Consider the following 27,201-nt stretch of genomic DNA (forward strand, 5'->3'; position numbering starts at 1 on the left):
AGGGGCACAGCAGCCTGAGAAGGGTGAGTGGGTGGAGGTAGCCAAGATCCTCGGGTGGAGGGAGCAGGGTGCGGGGGAGGGGAGGAACTGGGCCACCCAGCCAGGCGGGGGCCAACCTGCGAGGGCCCTGGCGGTGGCATCTGGACGTCGCCCTGTAAACTGCAGGAGACGGTTGCAGTTTTTCAGTAAAGGAATGGCATGAAGAGCGGGGCCTGCATTTGAGAGCTCGCCCCAAAGATCTGTGAGGTGGGCACTCTTGTCTCGGCCACGCGCGGTGTTTCCGTCCCGTGCCCAGAAGACGCCACGCGCGGTCACTGCATGACATCTTCCAGCCCCGTAGCTTCCACCCAGCCTCTCGCCCTTCCCGATGCTGCTTCTCTGCTTCCACCTCCCTTTAGATGGCTTCTTCACGCCGCGTAGGAAGGCTGTCCGTCCCCACCTCATCCTCCGGATGGTGGGAAGGCAGCGGGTTTTATCTTTGCTTTGAGCAAAATGCGGTTGGTCTCTGCCCCAAGCCGGGAAGTGCTTAGGGAGATTAGAAAGGGTGTCTGTAGCTGGAGTGAGAATGTTCTCGGTCGTGTCTGTGGAGTTTTTCATGGGTGCAGACTGTTGTGGGGGGGCGGGGCACTTGTGGCCCAGCTCCCTGGATTCCCACCCCCGCCCCCAGCCCACAGGAGGCCGCCTGCGGCATAGCCCCACCGGGCCCCCACAGGCTGCTCTGAAGGACATGGAGGAGGGTCGGCAGGCCCTCAGATTCCCCCCAGGATAACGGGGGTGCAGAAAGGTGAAGTGGGCCCCACAATGAAAGTGGCAGCTCCTGGCAAGTGTTTTGTGTGGAGATTGGGGACTGAGAAGTAATGAACGTGGGGGTGAGGGGGGGCTTCCTAACCATCCATGCCAAATTGAAGCTCAGAGACTATTCGTCTGTGGTGCGAAATCACCTTTATTTTGAAGAGTGTGGCTTTTCCTGCCAACCTGGCAAATGAACTTCGGATGCCGTGGGCGGTTCTCTTCATTTTGCTTTTGGGGCTCTTTCCCAGGGGACCCTAAGCAGCCCGGGCCCACTTGGGGCTTTGCTTTTACAGTGGAGCTTGACCCAAACACCGGAGATGGCAGCTGCCAGGGAGAGCCATGGCCTGGGACACCCAGTGCGGTCCCCCGGGGCAGGCCGTGCTTCTGCCCCTCCAAGAGCCTTTTGGGTTGTGACTCACATCCTCGAGTCTACGTAATTTAAAGTGGCTGCATTTATGTTTCACATAGAAGCAGGTAGAAAAAGAAAAAGGTCCACTGCCTTGCGAAGGCATCGTGCTCTAGTGCAGTAATAACAATGACAACAGCTGTGACGACGGTGACAGTGGCTGAGCAGCTAGTTTGTCCCTGGGACTCTGTTCTCTTATTTAAAATTCACAGCAATCCAGGTATTAGTGTGTTCTGCCTTCTACAGTTGAGGAAGGAGAGGCACAGAGATTCAGTGCTTGTCCTACGTCAGAGGCGGGCGGAGGACACGACCTTGGGCGAAGCACACGCGTCGTGGCTGCGCCTGCCGTGTGTGGGGTGCCTGCCGTGTGTGGGGTGCCTGCCGCAGGCCGGGCCGTGCGGGCCTTCGGCGCAGTGGGCGTGATCATCCTTCTTTGACAGGTGGAAGCCTGACTCAGAGGCTGAGTGACTTGCCCAAAGCCCCATGGCCACCCAGTGGCTGAGCCTGGCCCAGTGCTCACACGTGTCTGACTCTGACGCCCACTCCTGCCTCCCCACGATGTCCCCTCCCACGTGTGGGACTCAGGAGGCTCTCGCCATGGCTGATAAATCACTGCTTTTGGCTTATGGATAACGTGGCAAAACAAAGTGCTCTGGGGATCCGGAAGGACGTCGTTGGCCCTGTGTAAACTCAGCGTCACCGAGCAGACAGCGCTGGAGGCGTCTGCAGATACCCTCCGAGGAATATCCCCAGAGTGAAATCACCAAGAACATAGACGGGGCTGGGCGTTGTGGTTTGCACATGAGTTGTGAGGAATGGCCTTGCGATCTTGAGTTGTTGGCATTTTTTTCCCCCATACAAATTGCGAAGGACTTTGGAACCACCACGGGAAAGGGGAGAGGAAAGGGCCGGGTTGCTGACTGTTTACGGCTCCGAGCCCCAAGCAGGCACAGGGAACTGAAGGCCTCCCACCAGTCTTAATTTTACCCGGAGAATGACGAGCTGCCAGTAAACGCATTGTTCACCAGCATCTCTGCCACGACTCAAGTTCACTTAACACCGCTTGACAGCCGTAAGCAGATAACAATCGAGGTGCTGGCGATGGAGCCTTTCTTTAAGGTTTGCGTTTTTTACCACAGGGTTTTGTGACTCTCTTTATCAAGCATGTTGAAATGAACGCACGTGTTGATTGGAGCATTTTCTTGCTGAGATGCTGCGAGGGGAAGGGGTTGGCAGCCCTGAGCAACTGTGGGCGTCCAAAGCAATGGGGTGGCCCGGAGTGCAGAGCGGTAGGTTTGGGTCTGAGGGAGTGTATTTGAAGAAGAGAATCAAGGGACAGCTCGGAGGCACTGCCTTGGCAAATAAAATTATAGTTCTCGTATGAACTATAGGAAGACGCAGGAGCTATCACCCTATCCTGCTGCCAGGCAGTTCCCACAGATTCATGGCAGAGCTGCCCGTTCAAGCAGGAGCCCAAGCTGATGTCCAGACAAATACAGCACGCAAAGTGGACCGCCCCCCAGGAACAGCAAAGGCAGGTACTTGGGTCAGTTGTGGGGGAAAAGAAAGTCAACCTCCCCCTCTTCCTTCTTTGAAATAGGGGTCGGTTATTACTACAGTAGCAGATTAGAGCTTTATTTGTTTAAACCGTGCGGATTCTGTAAGCATTCACAATCCTCTTGACTCGCAGTGCCTGACTGTAAAAAGAACAGTTGAATGAGCTCATTGTTTCCCGGTTTTTTTCTTTAATGTATTTTACAAACACTCCGGTGACAGGCCTGACACGCTGATTTCTATGTAGCCGCACTTCAGTTTGGGATTACAGCATTAATAACAGAGTTCCATGCATCATGCCATTTTTAAGCATGATCGTTATGATAAAGGGCATATACTTAATTACAGGCCTGCTTAATTACAGCTCTGTTGAAGCTCGTTTGTTTAGGAGAATGCTAATTGAGCCGCGGAGCCCGCGGCGCAGCCTGGCTTTCATCGGCTGTGGGTTGCCGGCGGATCAGCGTTTTGTTAAAACTGCCACCCAAAAATAAAATTAAAAAAGGAGAAGAAGGAAACGTGGGCCTGTTCCCCAGAGGAAACGTGCCCGGCACGTGGCTTTCGGTCAGAGTGGAGACCGGCGTGCGCTGGCTGAGCCTCGCCGTGGGCCGGGCACTGCCAGCGGCAGCCTCCTGAGGGAGGGTCGGATCCTGCGAACGCCACACGCGGGGCCCCCAGGGCTCAGGTGAGGCGGCCTGCTCGGCCACACCTCTGCCGCCTGCCGCGTCGGTCCTCAGGGCCCAGGCCCGTCCATCCCTCCGACGTCCACTGCAGTGTCGCCACAAGCTGGACTCGGTGGGAATCCTGGCTCCCTCGAGCTGCAGACCTCGTCTGCCTCAGTTTCCCTAAGCATAACCCGGAAGTGATCATCTCGGGGGTTATTTGACGCATGGTCACAACCCAGTCGACGGTGAGCAAGTGCGGGCCTCCGCTCTGTCCCTCTCTGTGGTAGGACTCGGCAAGGGGAGAAGTCGCGTCACCTCTGAGATTTGGGGCAGAGAGTCACCGTTACATCACGCTAGGTCAAGGGGACTGCTGTGTGCCCCGAGAATGCCGCCTTTGGTGCCAGCGAGGAAAGGACAGGCCCCGCCCGTCCCTGCTTCTGGGTCGTGACCACGGATCGGTCAGGTAGTGTCTGTGTGCAGACCCCTATACACACCCCAGGCCGACTGGGAGGGCAGGCCGGGGGTGAAAATGCACCCCCGACAGTGGCTCCGTGAGCGTGGGGGCCCCTCACTCGTGGCCCCGTCTCCAGCTGCTTCCCCGTGTGTCGGGCTGAGTAGGGTGCAGCTGGACACCGACAGGAGCAGCAGCCTCCCGGGGCGGAAAGACAGGGCGCCAGCTTCCGCTAGGGAGGGGAAGAAGGGCGGAAATGGACGCTGTGATTCGGCGTTCCCACGGTCAGCTTTCCACCCCACACACGAAACCACCCAGCTCCCCGACACGCGGCCGCCCCCGGCCCCGTCCGCCAGCTCTGCTGGTCCTTCCTTGCGTCTTCCCCAGAGGAGGGCAAGGTCTCCCCTCTGAACCGTGCCCTGTCGCTCTGGCGCCGCCTCTCACTGGACCGGAGCCCCCATCTTGCTGCACTGCCCAAGTGCTGGGCACAGCGCCGGGCTCTGGGGTCCCAGGTAGGGGCAAGGATGAACGAAATGGACAGGGTCATTTTTCCCTGGAGCATCAGGCCTGATGGCTTCCTCTCCTCCCTCCTGTGCTCTGGCTTCGGGTCCCTCCCCATCCCAGGCCTCCTTGGAGGCTGCCCGGGGTGACCCTCTGAGAATGCGGGCCTGACCCTGAATCCACGCTCAAGCTCGGACTTGACTGAGGTGGCCACTCCCTGGCTCTGGCGCCAGGACTATGGCGCTGTGACTGACGATGGCGTCCCCTTCCCGCCCCCACCATAAATAGTGAAATCGTATCGATTTATTCAACTACAAACAAGTCTCTTTCCATATCTTCTGCTGTCATTCCATCTAATACAGTTGGGATTTTTGGACCTAAAGTACAGGACTTAACACTGATCTTTAATAAATTGCATCCGCGAAATTTAGCCTATGATCCCAACTTTTTGAGATCTTTATTGGATTTCTCTCTGTTATTAAGTTTATAGACTGCCCTCCCCCACTCCCCATTAGCCATACCGTGCACGTCTTCGCTGAAGTAATTGATGATGCCCGGGCACCTTCCCCAGAGGTCACTCAACGTCATCCTACGTATCAGCCACTTGGGCAAATGGTCCAGCCGGTTAGGGATTCTGCCGCCCCAGCGTTGTCTGGCTGCCTTCATTCATCTTATCCACATGGGTAACACGAGAGGCTTTGTCAGAGGCTTTGCCAAAATCCACATTCTTTCAGCCTACCATCTTCTTCGATGCACTAGGTATTTTAAGTTCGGCTGGCAGATAACCTGTTGCGCAAACTCCCACTGGCTCCTGGGGTCTTGGGCTTCCTTTACGGGATGCCACACATGAGTGAAGGTGTCCCGTTGCTCTCCAGCTGGCTCCCACTCCCAGCCCCCAGCCCGTAGGGTCCTAGTGACTCGCTTTCTTTTCCTCCGAGTTTGTTTTCTAGACGAACGTGAGGAGCATCTGCCCGAGCCTGTCTTTCCATCGTAAACTCTAAAATAAAGTGGTGATCCGTCCCCAAGTCCCCATCTCTCTCCGTCACCAGACAGCTCCTTCTGAGGTCGGGCTAGGTCCTGGCGGTTCTCCTCACCACCCCCGCACCCTGCTGTTAAGCCCTTTGGGAAGGCTTCGGACATGGGGCCGAGCAAGCCCCCCTCGGTCCTGGAGGGCCCCCTCACTGCTGCCTCTCACTTAGCCTGGGGAACGCCTCCGTCCTTCCTCCTTCCCAGACAGGCCGCCTTTGGCATGGTCCCACAGCGGTCTCGCTTCCGGCCTTCTCTCTGCCGCCCCCTGCACGAGTGTTTCTGTGGAAAAAACTGCCTTTGAGCTACCTGAGGACCGGAAGGTGTGCCTTAGCCACACACCTTGATCACTCACATGGGGGATCAGCCCTCATTCAGCCCCAGCAGCTCCCTTCCGTCCTCCAGGCCTGGGAGCTGGGACTGCTCTGGAAGGGAGGGCAGGGGGAGGCCCCCTGGGAGGGGGGGCTGTGCAATCCACTATGCGCTGCCGTCGGTCTCTCGCAGGAGCTAAGAGAGGGCCCTGTGAAGATGCTGCGTGTGTGTGTTGTGTGTTGTGTGTATATGTACGCACACACGTGTATGTGTCGATTTATAGTATAAAAATACATATTATATAAATATATAAAATATACACACAATACATTATACATTTATTTAAGTTTATTTTACATTACATATTATATATACACATACATGCATAAAAATGCTATTACTGCTAATATGCAAGTTTTACAACTTACTTTTTTTCTGAGCTTTTTTCTTTTTCTCCAAGTTCCATAGCCACTCTGGGCGAATCTGTTCTTGCCCATCTGCTGTCACCATGAGCGAGGCAGGAGCACGGCGTCCAGGGGGCCGGGCCACCGCGGTCCCCAAAGGCAGCCTTATGTTTCTAGGCCTTTCTTTCCAAGGGCGCGACTGTCGGTTGGAGGGAGAGAGACAGGCACTGTGGGGGGCGCTAGGTGGGAGGGGGTGTTCCTCGGAGGGAACTGCGTTGGACCTCGGTTGAGGTGGGGGCCGCTCAGCCTCGTGAAGGTTCCAGACGCGTCCGAATGCTCACTCCGACATGCGAACTCCACCTCAGTGAATTCTCAAAATTAGAGAACAAAACGCTGCTCCCGGCCTGGGTCTTTGCAGCTCCTGGAGCCGACTCCCGTGGGCTCTCTTCAGGAAACCCGTGGCTTTGTCCCCGCCAACCAAAACAGTGTGTGGCAGGCGACAGTTCACCGAACTTTCAAGGGGTTGGGCGTGTGCCCCAGGCCGGAGCCCCCCTCCCACGGGGGTGTTCCTGTGTGGAGCAGCCGCCCTGTGGGCCCCTCTGGGCCCCGCCCTGTGCCGGGGACACGGGCACAGAGGTGACTCGCTCATGGACTGCCAAGGGAGAAGGCCTGGTCCTGGCCATGTCCCCAGGGAGGACGTTGAGGGCTTCGGCGGTGGCTTCCTGTGGGAGACACACGGGCAGACCCCAGAAGGATTGCCAGGGTGTAAACGCAGGAGATGAAGGGACAGGGCGTTCTGTGACGAGGACGGTGAGGGGCGCGTATGCCGGGGAGGACCCCACTTTCTCTTCCCTTTTGGGGTGCAGGTGTGACTGCCGACCTTGGGCTGGGAAGGGGCCCCTCCTCCTCTCCCACCCCAGCGCCCCCCAGGTCTCGTTCCCTGGGGGGCGACCAGGCCTCGGCAGGTCACCTGATCGTCTTTTCACAACATAAGTCCTCTAAGCATGCAGCTGTCGCCGGGGAGAGGGCGTCCATCACCATATCTGAATGGACACCCCCAACACGAATGAGGTCTAAAACGCCAACGGCGGGGCACCTAGTGAGCGACGGATCAGGGGTTCTCCGCTCGGCGATGCGTCTGAAGCTGTGCTTTGAGAACTCCCCACCAGGCGTGGGGGCAGCCTGAGCACAGAGCATGGGGTGCACGAGGGAGCCCAGCCCCGGACCCGCTGTCGGGGTCTGGGGGGCAGAGGGGACATGCTGTCATGTGGGGGACAGAGGGGAGCCACTGTTGGGGTCTGGGGGCAGAAGGAACTTGCTGTCAGGGTCTAGGGGACGGAGGGGACATGCTGTCAGGGTCTGGGGGGCAGAGGGGACGTGCTTTTGGGATCTGGGGGATGGAGGGGACATGCTGTCAGGGTCTGGGGGGCAGAGGGGACGTGCTGTCATGTGGGGGACAGAGGGGAGCCACTGTTGGGGTCTGGGGGCAGAAGGAACTTGCTGTCAGGGTCTGGGGGACGGAGGGGACACACTGTCCAGGTCTGGGGGCAGAGGGGACGTGCTGTCGGGATCTGGGGGGCGGAGGGAAACGGGGTGCACATACGTGCACAGAGAGCGGAGCGACAGTGGAGGGCGGTGGGGGAGGTGAGATTTGGGGATTTGAAGGAGGTGACGTCGGTGGGGCTTCTAGCGCTCGGCTCGCATGGCAGGGGGAGGGTGGTGCGTTAAGGGCAGAGGGAAGACCAAGGAAAGGGAGTTCAGGGAGGGGGCAGTAGTGGCTCTGCTCTGGACCATTCGGGCATGCACACACTTCCTGGCCCGTGGGTCTGAGTAGGAAGGGCTTAGAGGAGGCCCCCGGGGAACTTGGGGCGGTGGTGATGGTCCTGGTGTGGAAGCAGCAGCGGACGCGTTCTCAGAAATTTTATTTATACCGAATGGGCTTTGGAGTCGCTGCTTGCCGCCTGCGTGACCTCGGCCGGCCGGCCCGACCTCTCTGAGCTCTGACCCTCAATCTGTGAAATGACCCGAAATGCCAGGGCCATGTGCCCACCTTTCTCCGTGGCATTAGGGAGGGGCATGACGTCAGAGTGCCGTGTGGGGTCAGTCTGAGTTGGGCAGACAGTGGCGGGAGCTGGACCTTGGGTGGGACCTGATCCTGCCCCTCCGTCGAAGGCCCGGTGGCCTTTTGGGGGTCTTCTGTTCCCCGCTTCTTCGGCTGTACGTGAGCATGCATGCACAGGTGCTCAGATTTCACTGGTACGTTTGAACGTGTAACATACTGTGTAAGATTGTTTTGGGCGTTTTCCAAACCTCCCTCGTTTCTGGGGAAGTGTTAACACTGTTCGCAGCCCCTTGCCGGTCCCCTTCCAGGAAGTCACGGCAGGTTGCAGGGCCCCCCTGTGATGGGAGACCGCAGGTGTCTGTCCAGGCCGGTGGCCAGACTTTGGACAGCAGCCCTCCGAAGAAAGGAGAAGGTGTCTGCTGCACAGCCGGGGCCAGCTGTGCTGTTTCTTAGCAGAGAAAGTTTCCTTTTTTCCTTCCCTGAAATAAATTATGAATGCAGTTTAAAATGAACCATTTGGCTCATCTTGCTGATCAGAGAATTTCCCCCCCAGATTTCTTTCTCTTATTTCCTTTTCTGATGTTTATTTTCTTTTTTTCTGCTCCTGCAACTCTTCTTTCTTAGCACCGAAAAAATTGTGTACCAGAGAAGTCTCCGTTTCAGATATTGAGAGAAAAGCAAAGACCGTATTTCCCAGAGCACTGACTCTGTTCCGTCCGTCCGTTTCTTTCTAAAACCCTCAGGGTGAGGCCCCCACGCTGATGGCCAGGTGGCAAGTCCCGGCCCAAATGGCTAGGACCGGCAAAGCCAGGCCTGGCCTCCGCTCCTTCCCTGCTGCTCCCATGGGACAGAGAAGCCAGGCCCCAGAGAAGCCTCCGCCCGCCCTCGGGCTGCTGAGCCTTCACGCTGGGGGTGCCCCCAGAGGCCACGCGTTCCCAGCGCCAAGGCCTCCAGCAGCGACGTGGTGTCAGAGTCCTCTGACGTGATTCAGAAAGCACACTTGTCTCAGGTCCTGGGGTTCACCATGTGCCTGTGATGGTGATGACCTGGGTACAGGGCTGTGAAGAAGGAAGTGCACCCCCCACACACACCCTGTCCCCGCATTTGCGGTGCTAGAGACCCACTCACACCCTTTCTCTCGTGTCCTGTTGAAACCAAGCAGAACGGCGAGCTGCGAGTCAGCCCGGGAAGCCGGGGGCCGGACCCAGTCCCCCAGGGAGGGCTGCGCAGCCCCCACCCGCTGAGCACCTGCTCTGTGGCGGGCACTGGGACACGCACCCCTGTAATGCAGGCCGTGCCAGCCTCTTAAACAGAACTTAACCTCCTCCAAAGCCTCGGCCAGGATTCAAACTCACTCAAACTCCAGAATCACTCTTCCCTCCACCCTGGGCCCTTTCCAGGAGCCCGACAGCCTGGGCTGCGATGTTCTCGGCCGAGAGCACGTCTGCCCACCTCACAGAACACAGCGTTGCCCCCCTCAGCCCTCATGCACCTCTGTCCCGCCGTCGGCCCCTCGGTGGCTCCTGCCACTTACGGGTGGGAGGCCAGGCTCCGAGGGCGGGCGCTGGGCCCCCCTCTGCTCCCACAGCTTTTGTCTGCACAACTGCCTGCTCTTTGAGACAGGCGTGCAGCGTCTGCCTCCCTCACGGTGTGTGTCCCGGGAGCGGGGATGGTACCTGTGCACATGTTCCCCCGGGCGCCACTGGTGTGCAGGTCGGCTGGCTGCAGCCACCGACTCGCTCGGACTGTGCATGTCGACGTCTGAATTGCTCAACGTCGATGGTGTCTGCAATGCCATTTTCTCTCTTCTTTCTTTTGCAGCCATGGATGGTGTGCCTTTTATGATTTCAGAGAAGTTTTCTTGTGTTCCAGAAAGTGTAAGTTTCACGCTTGAGTGCCCTTCCCTTCCACCACCCCCAGCCCGAGCTCCCTCTGCCCAGCACACAGGGCCCTCACGCTCCTGCCTCCCCTGGAATCATTTCTGCCCCGTGTCCTCCCCCGCCGGACGCTCGGCCCTGCAGCCCCACGACAGGGCTGCGTGGGAGCTGCGGTGAGTCACGTTCCTCTCAGCTCGTGCCGCCCATGATAGGTACGTAAGGATGAGAGAAAAGAGCAGACGCGGGGAGGAGACAGACGAGCAGAGCAGCCGAGCTTTGTTGTTGCGCCCGTGGCCATTCCCTGGCCTGAACGCCACTGGTTGTGAATGTTCTTGCCTTCCAAGGTCAGCTTAATCTTTTTTTTTTTTTTAATTTAACAATGACAATGTCCTACAGAGAGGACTCTGCTCCCCTTGGAAAGGCCGTTCTGTTGCCCCATTTCCCCGTTTTAATGCCTCGTTCCCTGTTAACCGCGTCCTCTGCTCTGACTGGGAGGTCCCTCGGAGGCAGGGCTGACCCCGCCAGTGCAGAGTGGGTCTCCCTCCTGCTCTCCGCAGCCCGGCATTGACCCTGTGATGCCTGCGAGCAAACCCAGGCCCAAGCTGGGCTCCTAACCAGTCTCTAGTGACAGAGGGACCAATGGCTGGGCCTGAAGGCCAGAGCCCAGTGTAAGAGCCGCCTACCACGCAGGGCACTGGGCGGCTCGGGCTGGGGCTGCAGGCCCTCCTGCCTGACACTTGGGGGGGCCTCCCTCAGTTGGTGCCTGTCCCCCAGGAGGGCACTGGGCCTCCCTCAGCTGTGCAGGCCTGTCCCACGCTGACTCAATAGCCTTGTTTCTGGGTTTTTGGGGGTTTTTTTCATCCTTTCTGCAGAAGTTTGCCTTAAGTAGCTAGCTAATAAACGTGAAGGCCCTGGTTTGGGCACCAGCTAAAGAATCCTTCAGTGTTTTTCTTGGATCCAGCTTAAAACCACCCGGCTTGTGATTCGACCTGCTCTGTAGTCTCCATTTTCATGAAATATAATAGGCCTCCTCTGAACCCTTCTGGTAAGCAGCTTAATCTTGAAAAATGCTCCTGACGTGACACGCGGAGCGTGAGTAACTTCAGCAGACTCCACTCGGCCACGTTGCCATGGAGACGCTGGCGCCTCTCCTGCCAGCTCCCTGGAGCAGCACCGGCTCCAGTCAGGAAAGTTTCGTGGGGCAGCTCAAGCCGAATGGCACAGCAGCTGGGCCCCCGCCGGATGCTGGGCGGCCCGGGCGGGCGGCCCGTCTCGGGCTGCAGCGTGAGAGAGCCAGCCTGTTTTGTGGTTCCTGGCAGCGGAGCCCCGGGAGCTGAGCGCCTAGTTTGGTGGCCCCGTCCCAAGATCACCCTTACTACTGTGCTGCTCCCAGGGCGCTGCCGACTCAGCAAGTGCTCCAGGCCAGCAGATGCGGGCCAAGCCCCGTGCCGGGCACCTCCCTGCGCTTAACCCTCCCAGCAGCCTGGCTAGGAGGCCCGCCCGCCCACACTGCCTTTTAACAGGAGAGGAGGTGATGCGATTTAGCCTGCAGCTGCATCACAAGGAGGCACTGGGCCCCCGTTTTGAATCCAAGTCTTGGGGACGTCGGAGCCGGCTTCACCGGCTTCACAGGACACCCCTGCTGGGCTGGCTCAGGCTCTGCCCGGCCTCTGGGCCGCAGCTCAGAGGCACAAAGGCCCCGGGGTTCTGTTGGGGACTCTCCGCGGGTTTCACCTGTTCATCCCCGGCCGCCAGCTGCTGGCTGGGCTGCAGGAGGCTGGGCCTGTGCCCTCGTGGGAAGGCAGACCACCCGTGTGCCTGCAGGGGACTCAGGCCAGGGGCCTCAGACAGGGTCCCCTCTGGCCTCTCCCCATGCTTTTAGCACAGCCGACTCCAGTTGCGCGTTCATTTGAGTTTTTGCTCTGTCCGTTGAAAAGCCAACATCTTTAAAAAAGAAAAAAAGGTCTCCATCTTCACAAAGTTACAGAAATACCCATTAAAATGCAGTGCTGTTTTTCACCACCGCTGTTTTCTCAAATGGCAGTTGGCGGGAAGTTATGTCATGCACCCTGCACTCGCAAAGACCTGGAATTCCCCCCCGGCTCCTTCCCTGGATACCTCAGAACCCTGGACACGAGATTCCCTGCCCGCCAGCTGGAATTCCTTAGACCCACTCCGCCATACAGATGCAGCAGTCGGGGCGTCCTCTGCTGAAGCCCTGGCCAGCTCTGGCCCCACGGCTGCAGAGAGAGAGCAGACCGGTTTCTCACATGGCCAGGGGACAGAGCGAGGTGGCAGTCACTGTCATTCAGGCGGGCGGTGACTCTCCTGGGCGCCGTTAGACAGATGACTAAACAGGGGTCTCTGTCAGAAGGGACCAACCAGGTGATGGCCACGTTTTCTGGAAGGATGCTCCTGGTACTGGTCCATTTCCCCTCACTAATCACAAGGGGGTCACACGGGTGGGTTTCTGCGGAGAAAACACTAGATCACACAGGCAGTGTGAGTCCCGCAGTTGTGCGTGAACGCCGGCGTGAAGAAGCATTTTCCAGCCCTCGAAAAGAATGACTTGTCTGTATTTTCAGATGCAGCCCTTCGATCTCTTGGGAATCACCATCAAATCTCTGGCAGAAATTGAGAAAGAGGTAAGCAGGCCACCGGGGAAGAGGGGGCCGGGGGCCCGGGCCCTCCCTCACTCGCCCTGTGGCCTTTCAGCCCCGTTGGGGTCGTGTCAGGAACGGGAGGGTCCTAGGGCGGGGGCACTTTTCTGAGAAAAGCACTTCATTTTTACTCAAACTTATTGCTTAGAAGAAGAGACTCCCTTCTAATGTGTTTATTGCTTCCAGTCTAAGGTGACCGGCATCTCCTCGTCTTCTCTCTAAGGCGGGAGGTTCTAAGTGACAGACAGAACAGTCAATGCCGCCTCAGTTTTCAGAACTGTCTCAGCTTAACGAAGGTGGAGGTTGGGGGGGTCGTCTTGGCCTCGACTTTTTTGCCTTTTTCCGTTTTATTGTTGGCCACCGGCAGGGGTTTGGGACGCGTCCGTGCCCTCGCCGAGGAAGGGTCGGGACACACGCCACTGTGCCCGGTGAGCCAGACCCCGTTTGGCAGCCTGGTCTGACATAGTTCGGACGTCTTCCTAATAAAAAGGGAAGAAATCCAAGGCCGGAGGCCTCGTGACAGCTCTGAAGAAGGAGAGTCGAGAGGGAGTCAAGCCGGGGGGGGTCAGATGTGCCGTCACGGTCCCCGTTTTCATCAGACGACGTTACCGTGTGTCGCCTTTTACGTACCGGAGGTTGTTAAGCAGTCACGTGCCGGCAGCCGGTGCTCCTCCGAGACGGACATTTGTCTCAAAGATGGAAATGGTAGAACCATTTCAATATTCTCAGTTCCTCTGGGTTTTCTCGTGCGTTCCCAGCTAGCAGAAGCAGGTTGCATTATTGAAAGATGGCTGAAATCAAGGAAAATTGAATCAACGTAGTACAACAAATTTCTAAACCTGTCACAGCAAAAACAAGACAAAAAAAGTCCCCCTTTGTCTTTGATTTTCGGTAAATCATAAAAACCGACCTGATTGTCATCTAAAGATTTTTTTTTTTTTTTTTCGGCAGGGAGCGGGTTGGAGAACTTAGGAAAAAGAATGACTGGCTACCCCATTAGAGATCTATATGCACATAGAATTACCTGTCAGCCCTTCTCGAAAGCAAGGTCGCCGGGGTGGTCCCACCAGCCACTTGGTGGTCCCAAGTCCCACCAGCCACTTGCCCACGACCCGCCTTTGCGTGGGGTCCTGCCCCTGGCGGCCCTTGGCGCACGTGTGGGAAGGCCTCTGAGGGTGGCCTGCTCTGGCGGCAGGTGGTAGAGCAGAAGCCTGTGACCTTTTAGGATGGGCAAGGTGTCCACGGTGACTGGGGACACGTCACACCTCCTTTCCATTTCAATCTGGGATCGCAGTGGAACCTGTTTCGCAGGGTTTTCACGAATATTAAACGTGAAAAGTGCCGGCAGGCACGCTCGCGTCACCTCGGCCGGGCGTCGTCCAGGGCGTGTGCGTGTGCCGGATGGAGACAGCCATCTGAGTGTGGCGTCTGCCCCGCCGCCTCGCACCCTCCGAACGGCTCCCTGGGCCCTCAGCACAGCCCCGTCTGTTGAAGCACCTGCCGCGTGCTCGGCTTTGGGCTCCCGGCTTCGCCGGGAGCTTCGCCGGTCCTCACCCCGGGCTGACCAGGCGGCGGCGCCCCTCCCGTTTCGTGCGGCAGAAGCGGAGACTCTGTGAGGTGAAGTGCCTCGCCCAACCCAAGACTTAGCACGTCACACTCCAAATCCCCTCCATGGGGACTTACGGGCTCTGGCTCTGTGTCCCTGTAAGGGGCTGGTGGGGACAAGCGGGCGTGAGAGGCCTGTGGACACTGCTGGCCTTTGAGTCACGGGACGGGGTGACGTAGGAGAGGGCCCCAGTGCAGAGCCCGGTGCATGTGGCAGAAGCCACCGTAAACTTTAATTCTCTTCCCCACCCCAAGGACTGAAATCTGCTCCAAAATGTGTTTCCTTAGACGTTATTGCCTTGAGGTCAGATGCTCTGAGCAGAGCCAGCCGCCCTGGGCCCAAATCAAAGCTCCTCCGTTGAACCCGTCTGAGCCTCCCCGTTTTCTCGTCTGTAAAATCGGGGCAGTAATAGCAGCGCTTACCCTGTAGCAAATACGGGGCTTGACCGAGACGATCGTGTACATGGCTTAGACCAGTGCCCGCCCTGGCTTGCTCAGCTGGCTGCTGCCGATGCCACGGTCATGGGCATTGTCCCTGCTGTCCTCCCTGTCCACAGCGAGGGGTGTGCACCAGCGCAAGCCCAGCCCTGTTCACTGTGGCCCGCTGCTCTGTGCTGCGGGCTGGTGACAGCCCAGCTCACAAGGCCTCGCTTTATTTCTTGTCGTTAGTGGTGGGTTAAAACACACACATCTGTTCTCTGTCGTTATCCCAGCTCACGAGGCCTCGCTTTATTTCTTGTCGTTAGTGGGTTAAAACACACACATCTGTTCTCTGTCGTTAAAGGGGACGTCAACGTGGCTTTCAACGTGGGGAAGTGGGGAGAGATCGGAGCCATTAGGTGGGTGTAGACCGTCACGACACCGGGGCAGTCGGGGTGCTGTGGACTTTCGCGTTTAATCTGAGGATTTACACGCTCCTTACACCAGCCATCCGTGTGCATTTAATGGTGATGAGAATGTTGATTTCCACGCCGTTCGGTGAGCCAGCTGCCTCTTCTGCATCAACGTCAGAGGGTTTTCTCCATAAACAAGCCAGGACTTGCTCCTTTCAGCCTCTGAACCCAGCCTCGCCGGTGGAGCTGGGGGCCGAGAAGCAGCTGTGCCTGTGGCTCCCTGGCCCTGCTCTCTGGTCCAAGTGGTTCTCCTCCTTTTTATCCCTGGCGGGTCTGTTTGTCAGCGAGGGGAGGGATGGGCCGTGGGCTTGGGGAGAGGCAGTTTTCTCTGCTGCCTGTAAACTGTTAATATTTTGTCATATTTTACACTGTATTAAGCCAAGCCTCCTTTCCCCAAAAAGGGAGACTGCCTTTGGGTTCAGGGGACAGATGCGTGACCCTCGCCTGTCTCCTTGGGCACCCAGATCTCCCTGGGCCTTGTGCCGGGGACTCCTGAGCCACGGGAGAGCCCAGCAGGGGCCCTTATGCTCGGCCAGCGCGTCCCTCCCTGTTTACAGCAGAAACATGACAGGCGGCCCAGCCGGCGGGGAAGGAGAAGGGCGTGCCCCCCAGGGGACACATCGTGCCCCATCCAGACCTGGGGCCGCTTCGCCTTCCTGCCAGCTGTAACTTTACTTACCTGCCCTGCCTGGGGGCATTTCTGAGTTTAAGCCTGCACCTGTCGCCACCGCTTGACCTCTGGGACAGGTCACTCCATGAACCAACCCCATCACGAGTCAGCCTTGAGCTTGCTGGTTAGGGACCAAAGGGAACGCTCAGGCAGCCTGCCCGGGAGAGCCGGCCCCGGGGGCTCCCCACCGTAGCAGACCCCAGCCTGCCAGCCCGAGAATTTCCTGCCACTGCAGAGAGAGGAGGTATCACCCCAGCTGTGGGCTGGCCCCCAGAATGCTGACAAGCCCTAAAGAGAATGTGACACTAGGCCCTGGCATCGAGGGAGAGGACGAGGCTCGCCAGCAGTGTGGCCGGCAGCGTAGCCCAGAGCCGCCTGCCACGTGGACACAGACACCAGGTGTTTGCAGGGACAGCCGTGGACTGTGTGGACGGTGGAGGCAGCGTGGTGCAGCGGAGCGGGCACCGTTGTCACATTGGGGTGTCTGAGGTGGTGTGCCAAACCCGCCACCCCTCAAGTGGGAGCTCAGGCCCGATGGCCGCCAGGTCGGAGTGCCGGTCAGCACGTCAGGGATTCCCCCATGGTTGGCTTTGGTGAGACACCCAAAGAAGGTCGTGTTTTAAGGTCGTGATTAAAATCAGTGTGCACGCTGTTGAGCAGAGTGTGAAGGAAAAAAATCATTGGAAAGGCGAAACCTCTCACAACTCAGAGATACTCTCAGGTGTTGTGGGCTGTTGAAAATGAAGGGAGCCGTGGTTAATCAATTCAAAGTGGACCGCTCTGGCTCTCCGTGGTGGTAGCGGCCGTCCGCCTGGCCCCTCTGCCTGCGGCCACTGCCCCTAGCACCCGTGTCCATCCACGGCTGAGAACAGGGGCTTCACTGAGGAAATTAGTCCCAGGCTTGAGAAAGTGAGGTTTTCCCCCTCTCCCTGCAGCCGTGAGAGGTGCGCAGGGGGCTGGCCGGCGGCCACTGTGGCAGCAGCAGGAAGGTTTCCGGCCCCGCCCCCGTCCCCATGGGGCTGGGCAGCAGCCGGTTTGGCCCTGCTGGCAGTGTTGACCCTGGGCTGTGTCCCAGTGGAGCCCGGATTGTCTTTCCCTCCTTGCAAACAAAAGGTTCTCTGCTCAGGAGTCGGGAAAAGTGTGATTTCGCAGCCGCCGCCTGTGATGAAGCATCTTCCCTCGGAGTGCGGAGATGGGCACATAAATATTCTCCGTCTCTGCTGCTCTTTATTTCCCTAGTAAGCAGTCGCCCCATCTCTCCACGTGATGGATTCCCCATCGCCGCCGGGCGGGAGCTCCCCAGCCCCGCCGTCCCCAGCCCTGCCGTCCCCCGTCCCCGGCAGCAGCTTCTACAAGAATTCGCGCCCGTCAGGTGCCTTTCCCGGAGCCCTCTCGCCCTCCTCCCCGCCCACTGCCCCGCCCGGCCTCCCTCACAGTCCACGCTGCCCCTCGCCTCAAGGAATGATGGGCCAGGAGACAGTGTGGCCTTGAAGGCTGCAGATTTCATATGCCCCGTGCCTAACAGCCCACAAGCCTTTTAAAAACAGGAGCCAACCATCCCCATGATGAAAAGGCATCCGGAGTGCCTTCCAGCCCTGTGCTCGGCCATTTCCTCACCCGCTGCCCACTGCCCACTGCCCACTGCAAGCCACCACAGACCCCACCCTGCCACACGCAGACCCAGCAAGGGATGTGCCACTAGCCTACCGTGCTCGCTGGCGGAGCCCACGGCCTCCATTTTCACTCGACGTTAAAGCCGAGAGACGGGAGAGTCTAATTAGTAAGGGGACAATCTAATATTAATCACTCCCTTAACATTGACAGGGGAGGCAGTTCGTTTAACCACTTAATTGCTGCGGGTTTTTATGGGCCGGTGTTCGCAGACGTATTTAATGAAGAAGTTATAAATCTAAGGGAGCTTAAAATTTTAATTTTATACCTAAATATTTTCCTTGTTCTCATGTTTGTAGTTAATCCTCAAGAGTGTAGTCACGTGGAATGTTCTTTAAATGAACATATTTGCTAACTGGCGTGATTTCAGTTTTTAAAACATTGGTTCCAGCAATTAGGCATTTTTTTTCAGTTCCCAAATGACTAGAGAAATTCGTCTTGATTATAATTGCTCTTAGCCACGCATATCTAATTTGTGTCTTTTTAAGTGTTAATTAGTAAACAGTTTGAGCTGACATCTTTATGTGTTTGTGTATTGAAAAATGGGGCTTATTGCTTATTTAGCTTGGGGCCGATTCCACTTGCATTTACGTCACGACATTAAGGTGAAATAAATGGGGACACGTTTGGCAGCCTGAGGTAAAAAAGGATTTTGGGGTTCAGCTTTCGGACATGCACTTTCGATGGGTGTCTGCAGGCCCCCTCAAGGATGAGGTGAGAGCAGGATTTGGGACCTGCATACGTGGGAAGAAAGGGAGGCAGAAGGTTTTCGCATCCGTAATGAAATGGCAGAGTCCCAGTTTTATGAAAGCAAAACGTTCACATCCCAGCACAATTGTTCATTCTCTGGACTCTCGGAAAGCTTTCGTGGTGTTGTTTGTGGTCGTCGGAGAATTCCGTAGCAGGAGAGGTTGGCAAAATATGCGGTCCCTTTGCACCATCTAGTGGTCAGGTCTCAAACTGCAACAGGAATTCCCTCTGCCTCTGAGATGTCACGTTTTCACCCAGGATCCTCTTTCTTTATTTTTCAGCAAGGAATCTGATGCATATTGGGAAAGAAAGCTGCCCCCTTTAGTTCGTTCAGTAAAAGTTAGTTAAGTAAACAGAAGTTAACCCGTTCCGCTCCCCTCTTGTATATTGCCGAAAGACACAGAGCTGCCACCCAAATTCTTACAGAGTTGAGATGATGATTCCAGCCCAAAACAGACTCTTTAGGAGCCACTGGTAATGCCACAGACAAGATTAGTTCTAACCCATAAATCGTGACGGATCTTTTGGGCAGTCTTATCTTAAGCAGCTACCCTGCCAATCAGAATTGGTTTTTTCGTATTTCATGTTTTCCCCGAGTTCAAAGGTTGTACATGTTTATAAAAATGCAGCCATTTCCGAAACATGAAAGTTCCCCACAGGCCACTCCTGGGACACACACACACACACACACACAGACCTTCAAACGTTACACACTCACCCTGTACATAACATTCTGTACCTTGCTTTCACACTTAGCGGTATATCTTGCACACCCTTCCATGTCAGTTTGCACAGATGAACCTCATTTTTTTCACGACTACATGTTGGTTTTCCCTTTTCTGATTGTGCCGTGATTTAAGCAGTCCGCTATTGACTGACCGTCGAGCTGTTCCCAGTTATCCCACTGCCGCGGTACATTTCCTTGTACCTGTGTCTTCGCTCCTCGGGGCCTTTCGCTAGAAGGACGTACATGACCATTTGCCTTCCCAGGAAAAGCCTGCCAGCATAGCACCCCCACCTGGGGCGGCTGAGGGGGCCGTTTCTCGCCTCCTCACCATGGCTAAGCTTTCCCTGGTTATTTAAACGTGAACATCTTTTCATATGTTTATTGGCCATTCATATTTCTTCTGTGCATCTCTTTGGTTTGTGCCCTTTGTCCAATTTTTTCTATTGGTTTCTTTAGCTTTTTTCTTTCATTTTTAAGAGTTCTTTATGCTCGTTATAACAATTTTCCCTCTGTCTTATGTTCACACACACACACACACACACACACACACACACACACACACTTTAGCCAGTGGCTTTTCACCTTGCTCATGCTGTGTCCCACTGCACAAAAGCTCAGAATTTTTTATTTGCAGTTTTGTTTCTTTTTGGCTTCGTATCATACTTAGAAGATGATAAAAAATACTCACTCCTATTTTCTCCTACCCTTTTTAATATATTAAAATGTTAAATGCTTTTCAACTACTTAATCCATCTGAAATCTCTTAGGCGTTATAGGAACTCGACCTGCACTTATTTTGTTCTAAAGCGTCAACCAGTTTCCTTAACGCCGACTACTCCATTCAGTGACTGTTAAATGCCGCCTTTATCATTGTCGCAGCCGCGTGCCACAGAATGACTTTTCCGTCAGTGACAGGCCACGTAACACGATGGCGGCCCCGTAAGATCACGACGGAGCCGAAACGTTGCTGCCACGTAGCGACGTCACAGCTGCCCTGCCGGCAGAGCACAAGGCGTTACTCCTGCGTCCGTGGCGATGCCGGTGTAAACAGACCTACGGCTCTGCCAGTCGTGCGAAAGAACCAGAAAACAGTCGCGTAGCGGGCGGGAGGCTTGGTAATGACGACGAGCAGCTGCGTTACCGGTTCACGTTTACTATACTATTAACTGTCGTCTTAGAGTGTTCTCTTTCTACTCGTACAAAACAATTTGTAAAATAGCGTGCTCGTATACCACGCGCTCCGTGTGTCCCGTGTCCTCGATCGCGTCATTCCCCCTCGGGCTCGGTTTGACCTCACGTTGGTTTGTGCAGTCACGTGTCGTGCAGGGGGAGGCCGAGGAGCAGCAGGCTGCGCCCTACGGCCTCGGCGTGCAGCGGGCCGTGCCATCCGGGCTTCCGTGTGCTCTGTGGTGTCCGCACAATGACGAAATCGCCCAGCGATGCGTTTCTCAGAACATGTCTCCGTCACTGGGTGGCACATGGCTATACAGCTCCCTATGTAAGTAGCTCGATGGACAGTTTTCTTGACTCTGTTCTTTAAATGCTATTGCCACACAGTTTGGACTCGTAGCTTTATAATAAGCTTTGGTATATGATAGGGTTGGTTCTTTTTCCCAAAAAAATTTTCCTAGTTACATTCACATGACTGTTCTTCCAACTGAACTTCCGAGTCTTTAGGGGGAAAGGGGGTTCCGAAACTTCCGTTTTAGATGTTAATTGTAACTACATTGAGCATATAAATTAGTCGGGGGTTGATTGGCATTCGAGGTGAAGAGTCCCCACTGGTCTTCATGTCGCTCGGCAGAGTGCGGTGGTCTTTGTAGAGATCCTGCACATTCCTGTTTAGGTTATTCCTAGGTGTTTTATGTTTTTGTGGTTCGCGTAAACGGGATCTTTTCTTCCATTCATTATGTTTTCTGTCGTTTATCCGTCAAGGAGCCCGTTGACTTTTGCGTTTTATTTTTGGACTTGGCGCTCTCTCTGACTTACTGTTTCCGACGGGTTTTCGGTTGCTTTTCTCCCGCCCTCCCCAGGCAGACAGTTATGTCATCTGCGGACCCCGACCCCGACCCCCTCCTCTGCGGCATCTGCCCTCTCCCCGGTCCCTTAGCCTGGCCAGCACTTTCCGATCATTGGGTTGCCTTACTCGTGTTTTTAATGAAAGTTTCTGTCAACCCATAAGGTTACATTCTGTCGTGCTGTATATATAGATGTGTCTCTTTTTTTCCTCAGAACTAGCCATCTACTTCTATTTTTCTAAATGTTTTTTTTTTTTAAATCAGGAATGGATGGTGGCTTTGGATAAATGTCCTTTAATCATCTATTGAGATGATCATATTTTTTTCCTCCACGGGCATATTAATATGATATATTAACAGAGTTCCTAATTCCGAGAGTCTCGGAGTCGCCCCTCCCCCACACCCTTTTTGGTTCCGGCGACAGCCTTGTCGGCCACACAGCAGCCACCAGGCAGGTTGCCCCGCAGCGGCTCGGGGCGCTCGTCGCCAAATAAGAGGACCGGGCCGCGTGTGTGGAAGCGGAGCCGAGGCAGAGCCGACGTCCGGCAGACAGAATTACCTGTCCCAGACACCATCCTGAGTTGTCTACCTGCTCACGCAAAAGCAAGGTCAAGATCAATATTTGGTCTTATGCAAGTCCTTCAATAAAAGGACTTTTCTATTCTTAGGGTTGGGGGAACATTCACTTCCCAGTTTTTCAAGTGACATCCCCCAAACTTGAACTCCTAGAAGGTTACCTGACACGCAGGTAAAATAATAATAATAATCATAATCATAAGCACAAAGATAAGATGAAGAATGGGCAGGACCCTGCAGCTTCTGATTTTCCACCCAGAAATCAGTGCCAGAACGTGGTATTGTTTTAAATGTTTTCTGCAAATAATTTAGGAGAGGGAAAAATACAAGTGTGTTTTTTAGGTGATATTCAGGTAAATTCTGAAATGCTGGCTCAGTGAAGTGAGCCCCATGGCCGTTTGTGGACACAGAAATGGCAGCAGGTATCCCCACCCTCCTGGGAGTGCCGGCTTTGGATAGGGAAGGGGGGGCACTGACAAGGATGGAAGAGGTGACTGGGTGTCTTGGAGTCGGCGGAGGCAGGGCTGAGTCGGTGCCAGCCGCTGCTCACAGAGCCCTTCTCTGGGAGAGACGCAGCACCCGCTCCTGAGCAGGTGGGCCTTAGAGGGGCCTGTTCAACCCCTCGCTCAGGGTGAGGCCCACAGTGAGACTGGACGGGGCTCGGGGCTCCCAACCCCTGGGCTACTGCTCTCAGGGCTCACGACCCCACGTGGGAGAGCCGGCATGGAAGTAGAAGTGTATTCCCAGGGGAGTGTGGGAGTCGCCCGGGGCCCTGGGCGGGGTCGCTGTGGGACCAGCAGAGCATCCTTACCAACTGTGGTAGTTAAAGGCTCCTTCCAGCTGGCTCCCAGCCCCTGGTGGCCTTGGTTAGGCCACTTGGCCCCTGTGAGCCCCGGTTTGCTCGCCTATAGTGGGAAAGAGGGTAGTGCCAGCTTCGCAAGGCGTGATCCCAAAGCTCTGACGCAGTACCCGGTGGCTCCTGCCACCCCGTCACCTTATTAGTGGTCATGGGCTGTAATCCACAAGCCCTGAGCTTCAGGCCCATGCTCAGCAAATGAGGGAGCTGGACAAGGCATTCTCCCCAGCTCTGCGGGATTCTAGAACCTCCTCGAGGCATGGGGAGGGCGGTCCTGGCTTCCGCCACATGACCCCATGTGTGCCCATGGACAACCTTCTGCCACGTGACCCCGTGTGTGCACGGGGACCGCCCTCCTTGGGCCGAAGCAGCTCTACATGCGTGTCGGGCCCGGTGCCTGCCCCCTCGCCCAGCTGTTCAGATGTCTTTGTGGAACCATAGTCCACGTAAGACACAGGGATTCCTACCGGAAGATGCAAGAAGGCTCAGACCACAGAGTGTCACGTGCCCCGGGCTTTGTCCCTCCTCTCATGTCCTCAGTAGCTTGAAGACCCGGGGTAGATGTATTTGAAATCAGCTAGACGGGCCCTCCCGCAGCACGCAGAGGCGGCCTGCACCACGGCGGCCTGGGGCCTTTCTGAGACCGTTCCACACGGTGCCACCTGTCCCCTTCCTCCCCCGGGGGCCTGGGTTCCAGCAGCCAGGCTTCGGACATAGGTGGGAGGACACGGAGCCCTTGAGTGATGAGAGGAAGCTGCCCACAGCCACAGTTCCCAGAGGGATTGAACTGCAGGCGGTGAGCAGAACAGGTGTCACGGGGCAGGGTGGCGGGGAGGGTGAGTGCCAGGCAGGGCAGGCTTAGGAGAGGCAGTTTGTGGGGCAGGTGAGGCCGCTGCTCAGAGCCTCGCCCGCCTCCCTCTGACTTGTGGGAACCTTCCATGACTGCTGGGGCCCACCCTCTGTGTCGACCGACCCCCGAACCAGGCTCTTCCCATGGGCCTGAGCCCCTTTACTTCCCCTACACCTGTCTTCACCTGGCCAGGCCCCGACAGGCCTGCTCTCGCCTCGCCATTGCAGGCCCTCTGTGATCCACTGAAGTGCCAGTGGGGGTTGGTGCACACCTGTCATTCTGCCCGCACCTCCGAATCACACCCGTGTGAGGGCTGGGCACAGACACTTGCCTGATGCTGGGCCAGCGCTGTGCCTGTTCCCTGCCACCCCTATGGGCTCAGTCTAGCCCTGCCTCGCCTCACTCTGTGACCGTGGGACATCTGATGCTTCCCCAGGCCTCAGCGTCTGCATCTGAAAACACAGGTGCTGGGAACAGCCCCTTCCCACCCTGTCCCTGGTCGGAGCCTCTGACTGATTTGAGCACATCGGGACCCAGGGAGCGAAGGGTGGGAGGGTCCATGCTTGCCCTTTTCCTCCTGTTACATTCGGTGAGCGTTTTCAGGCAGACGTCGGTGCCTGCCCCGCCGAGCCCGTTAAACCGGAACCGCCCCATCCCGCCCGGCACCCCCCGCTCTGGTTAAAACCCCTGGTTCCAGTGCTTCAGGAGGACTGTTTTTTTTCATTCGGGGTGCCTCACCCTGAATCAGGTGAGGGAGGGGTATTCCCGCGCCACCCTTTCGCCAGGGAGGCTGGGGATGAAGTGCCTCGGCCTCCGAGGTGCAGCGGGAGGCTGTGGTCAGCACCTCCCCCTGCTGGGAAGCTGGCCTCGCGGCCCCAAAAGGCTCTCGGATGTTGGGCCTTGCGCGCTCTGGCTTGAGAGGTCTGATACATCGGTTGCAGATCGTCAGTCGTAGGGTCTCCTGGCCAGGGGCACCCATCCGGGGTCTCTGGGAAAGCCCAGAGAGAGCCACTGATGGCAGCAATGTCTTTCCCAGGGAGGCCGTCCAGGCCGCGACGGCGGCCTGTGCCCACTAGAGGGCGCTGCGGCCCAGAGCCACTCGGCGGGGCTCAGCTTTGCGAACCCAAATGCTTTTTAATTGAAATTTTTTTTAATTCAAAAAGGATTTGCTGTTTGTACGCGAGTGCAGGTTTTCCTTATGCGGGAAACTAATGTCTTGAGTAAACAGATCTGGGCCCAAATCCACCTTCAAAGGTGCTTGCTGTTTGCCCACGGGAGTGAAAGGGCTTGCAGAAGCCGCCCTAGTCTCTTGGGCAAACACTTTGGGGCCAGGATCCCCGGGCAGAGGATAGCGTCTGTGGGAAGGGTTATCCGCAGCCTAAGGGGGATTATGTCGGGGGACATATGTTGAAATTTCATTCGGGGAGTTAGAGAAAACAAGAGGGGGCGGTCACGCTTTTCTCCAGCCGAGACAGCCTAAGAAGGGAGGGTACGAGGGCGGGGTGGGGGACAGCGATGCGTGCACCGTGGGGCTCAGGCCCCTTTGAGGGGGGCGGCGCTGTGCTCGGGCCGAGAGTCAGGAAGAGGCATTGTGTGCCCTAGGCCTCCTCCCTGCCTCCCCTGCACCCCGCCCCCCCAGAGTGGGAGAGAGACGTGAGTTCAGCAGTTGATCCCTGAAGGCCCGTCTGTGGTCCGCCTTGCCAGTGACCCTGGCCCCACTCCTGGCCACAAAGACTGGCCTTGGGACTCCGCACCAGGTTCTGGCCAGCCACATGCTTGCTCAGGCTAGGAAATGTCCTGTTTCTCCTCCACCCAACCGCCCCCCATCCCCACCTCACGCCCCCTGCCTGGGCTCACTCCTGCCAGCTCCCAGGTCTGCGGAAGATCCAGGCCTCTGGCTGTGGCCTTCTGGGAGCTACTGCCATCTCCCCTCATGGGCTCCCTGTACGGAGCAGCCCCCAGCAGCTTAAGGAGGCCTGACTGCCCCCCTGCTCCCCACCCCCGGGGGCCTGGCCCCGGACGTGCTCCCTCATTTGAGAGCTGCCCCAGCTCTGCTCACCTCTGCTGCTGCCCCAGGCCAGCAGCTCCCAGACATGGTCTCAGAATGGCCAGCGCGAACCTGCGTAGCCTCCACCCCACCCCCTTCGGTTCCCTGCCCCAGCCCCGCTCTTTGGCCCCCTCCCATCCACATCTGCTCCCAGGCCCCATCGATCGGGCCACAGAATGGCCCAAACTGGTCCCCAGAGCAGCAGCAGCATGTCACCTAGAAGTTAGAGGAACGTGCAGCATCTCAGGCCCCACCCAAAGCCATCTGAGTCAGAGTCTGCATTTTAACGGGACCCCCAGTTTTATGGGCTTGCTGTCAATGGCTGCTTTCAGGCCCTGGGTGCCACCTGAGGTCAGGCTGCACGCACCTGTCCACACCTGTACCTCTCTCTGGAACCTTCGCCTACCTGGAACTGCTCCCGCTGAGGCCCTAGGTCCTCCCTGCTCTCCCTCCTGTGTTGCGCATTTGGGTTCATGGCCGGGCCCCGGCTGGTCCAGGTTCCTCCCCCAACAACCTCGTGGGCCCTCATCTGGCCCTGCACAGGGTGGAGTGGTGGGTGCCACCCGGAGTCAGTGAGGGAACGCTTCCTGCTGTGATGCTGCTTAGCAGCCACCAGGTGGCGCTGTCGTCCAGGGTTCTGCCCCAAGGCCACCTCCTCTAGCGCCGCACTGCGCTGGGAGCTGGCGTCCCCAAGCCCGGGGCCTGTGCCCTGGTCACCAGAGCAGGAAGGTGAGAGGGCTGGGGGCGGCTTTCATTCTCCCGAGTCGCTAGCAAATGTGCAGTGAGTGCTTGCCAGGGTCAGGCGGGCCCTTCCCCTGCTGCACTTCATCCCTCACCCACAGCAAGCCCCGGGAGAAGCGGTTATGACCCCATTTTTTTTAATTGAGGTATAATTGACACATCTTAGTTTCAGGGATACAACGTAATGATTCAATATTTGCGTGTATTAGAAAATGATCAGTCTAGTTAACATCCATCGCCATACAGAATTCTTTTTTCGTGATAACTTTTAAGATTTACTTTTAGCAACTTTCAGATACACAGTACGGCATTATTAACTGGTCACCATGCTGTACATTACAGCCCCAGGACTTAATTTACAGCTGGAAGTTGGTACCTTTTGACTTCCAGCGCCCATTCGCCCACCCCCCACGCCCTGCCGCGGGCAACCACCGGTCTGTTCTCTGCATCTATGAGTTCGGTTAGGTTTGTGTTTGTGTCTTTTTGGTTTTTTTAGATTTCACATCTAAAAGAAGTCATATGGTACTTGTGTCTCTCTGTGACTTATTTCACTTGGCATAATGCCCTCGAGGTCCTTCTGTGTTATCGCCGAGGCAAGGTTTCATTGTTCCCGTGGCTGAGTAATATTCTGCGGTGTGCATACGCCTTTTCTTTATCCATCTCTGTAGTGACGGACACTTAGGTTGTTTCCCTGTCTGGGCTGTTGTGAATAATGCTGCGACGAACATAGGGTACACATGTCTTTTCAAGCTTGTGTTTTCATCTCCTTGAGGTAAGTGCCCAGAATCGGAATTGCTGGGTCACGTGGTAGTTCTGTTTTTAATTTTCGAGGGCCTCCAGGGTTTCCACAGTGGCTGCTCCAGCTTACAGTCCCACCGGCAGTGTGTGGGGGTTCCCTTTTGTCCACGTTCTCCGCGACACTCCTTTCTTGACGTGACCCCACGTCGGAGGTGAGCTCCCTGGGGTTCAGAGAGGAGAGGCCTGCCTGGAGTCACCCAGCAACAGGTGCTGTTTGTAGGGGCCACAATCTTCGCAGTGGCTCCAGTGGCTGCTTGAGGCTGCTTGCCTCTGCTAGTCACACAGGAACGGG

At 56.6% G+C, this 27,201-nt stretch overlaps 1 protein-coding gene across 1 annotated transcript in view; it reads left to right on the forward strand.

Annotated features, from left to right (window-relative positions):
- The window catches only part of MVB12B (multivesicular body subunit 12B), a 154,455-nt gene that overhangs the window by 124,307 nt on the left and 2,947 nt on the right, over positions 1 to 27,201 (forward strand). The window contains exons 8-9 of the mRNA XM_025051239.1: positions 9,992 to 10,047; positions 12,633 to 12,692. Coding sequence (XP_024907007.1) covers positions 9,992 to 10,047; positions 12,633 to 12,692 — 116 coding nt within the window. The remainder of the gene's footprint in view (positions 1 to 9,991; positions 10,048 to 12,632; positions 12,693 to 27,201) is intronic.

Source organism: Pteropus alecto, unplaced genomic scaffold (assembly GCF_000325575.1).
Source record: "Pteropus alecto unplaced genomic scaffold, ASM32557v1 scaffold67, whole genome shotgun sequence".
In the NCBI taxonomy this organism is placed as follows: Eukaryota; Metazoa; Chordata; class Mammalia; order Chiroptera; family Pteropodidae; genus Pteropus; species Pteropus alecto.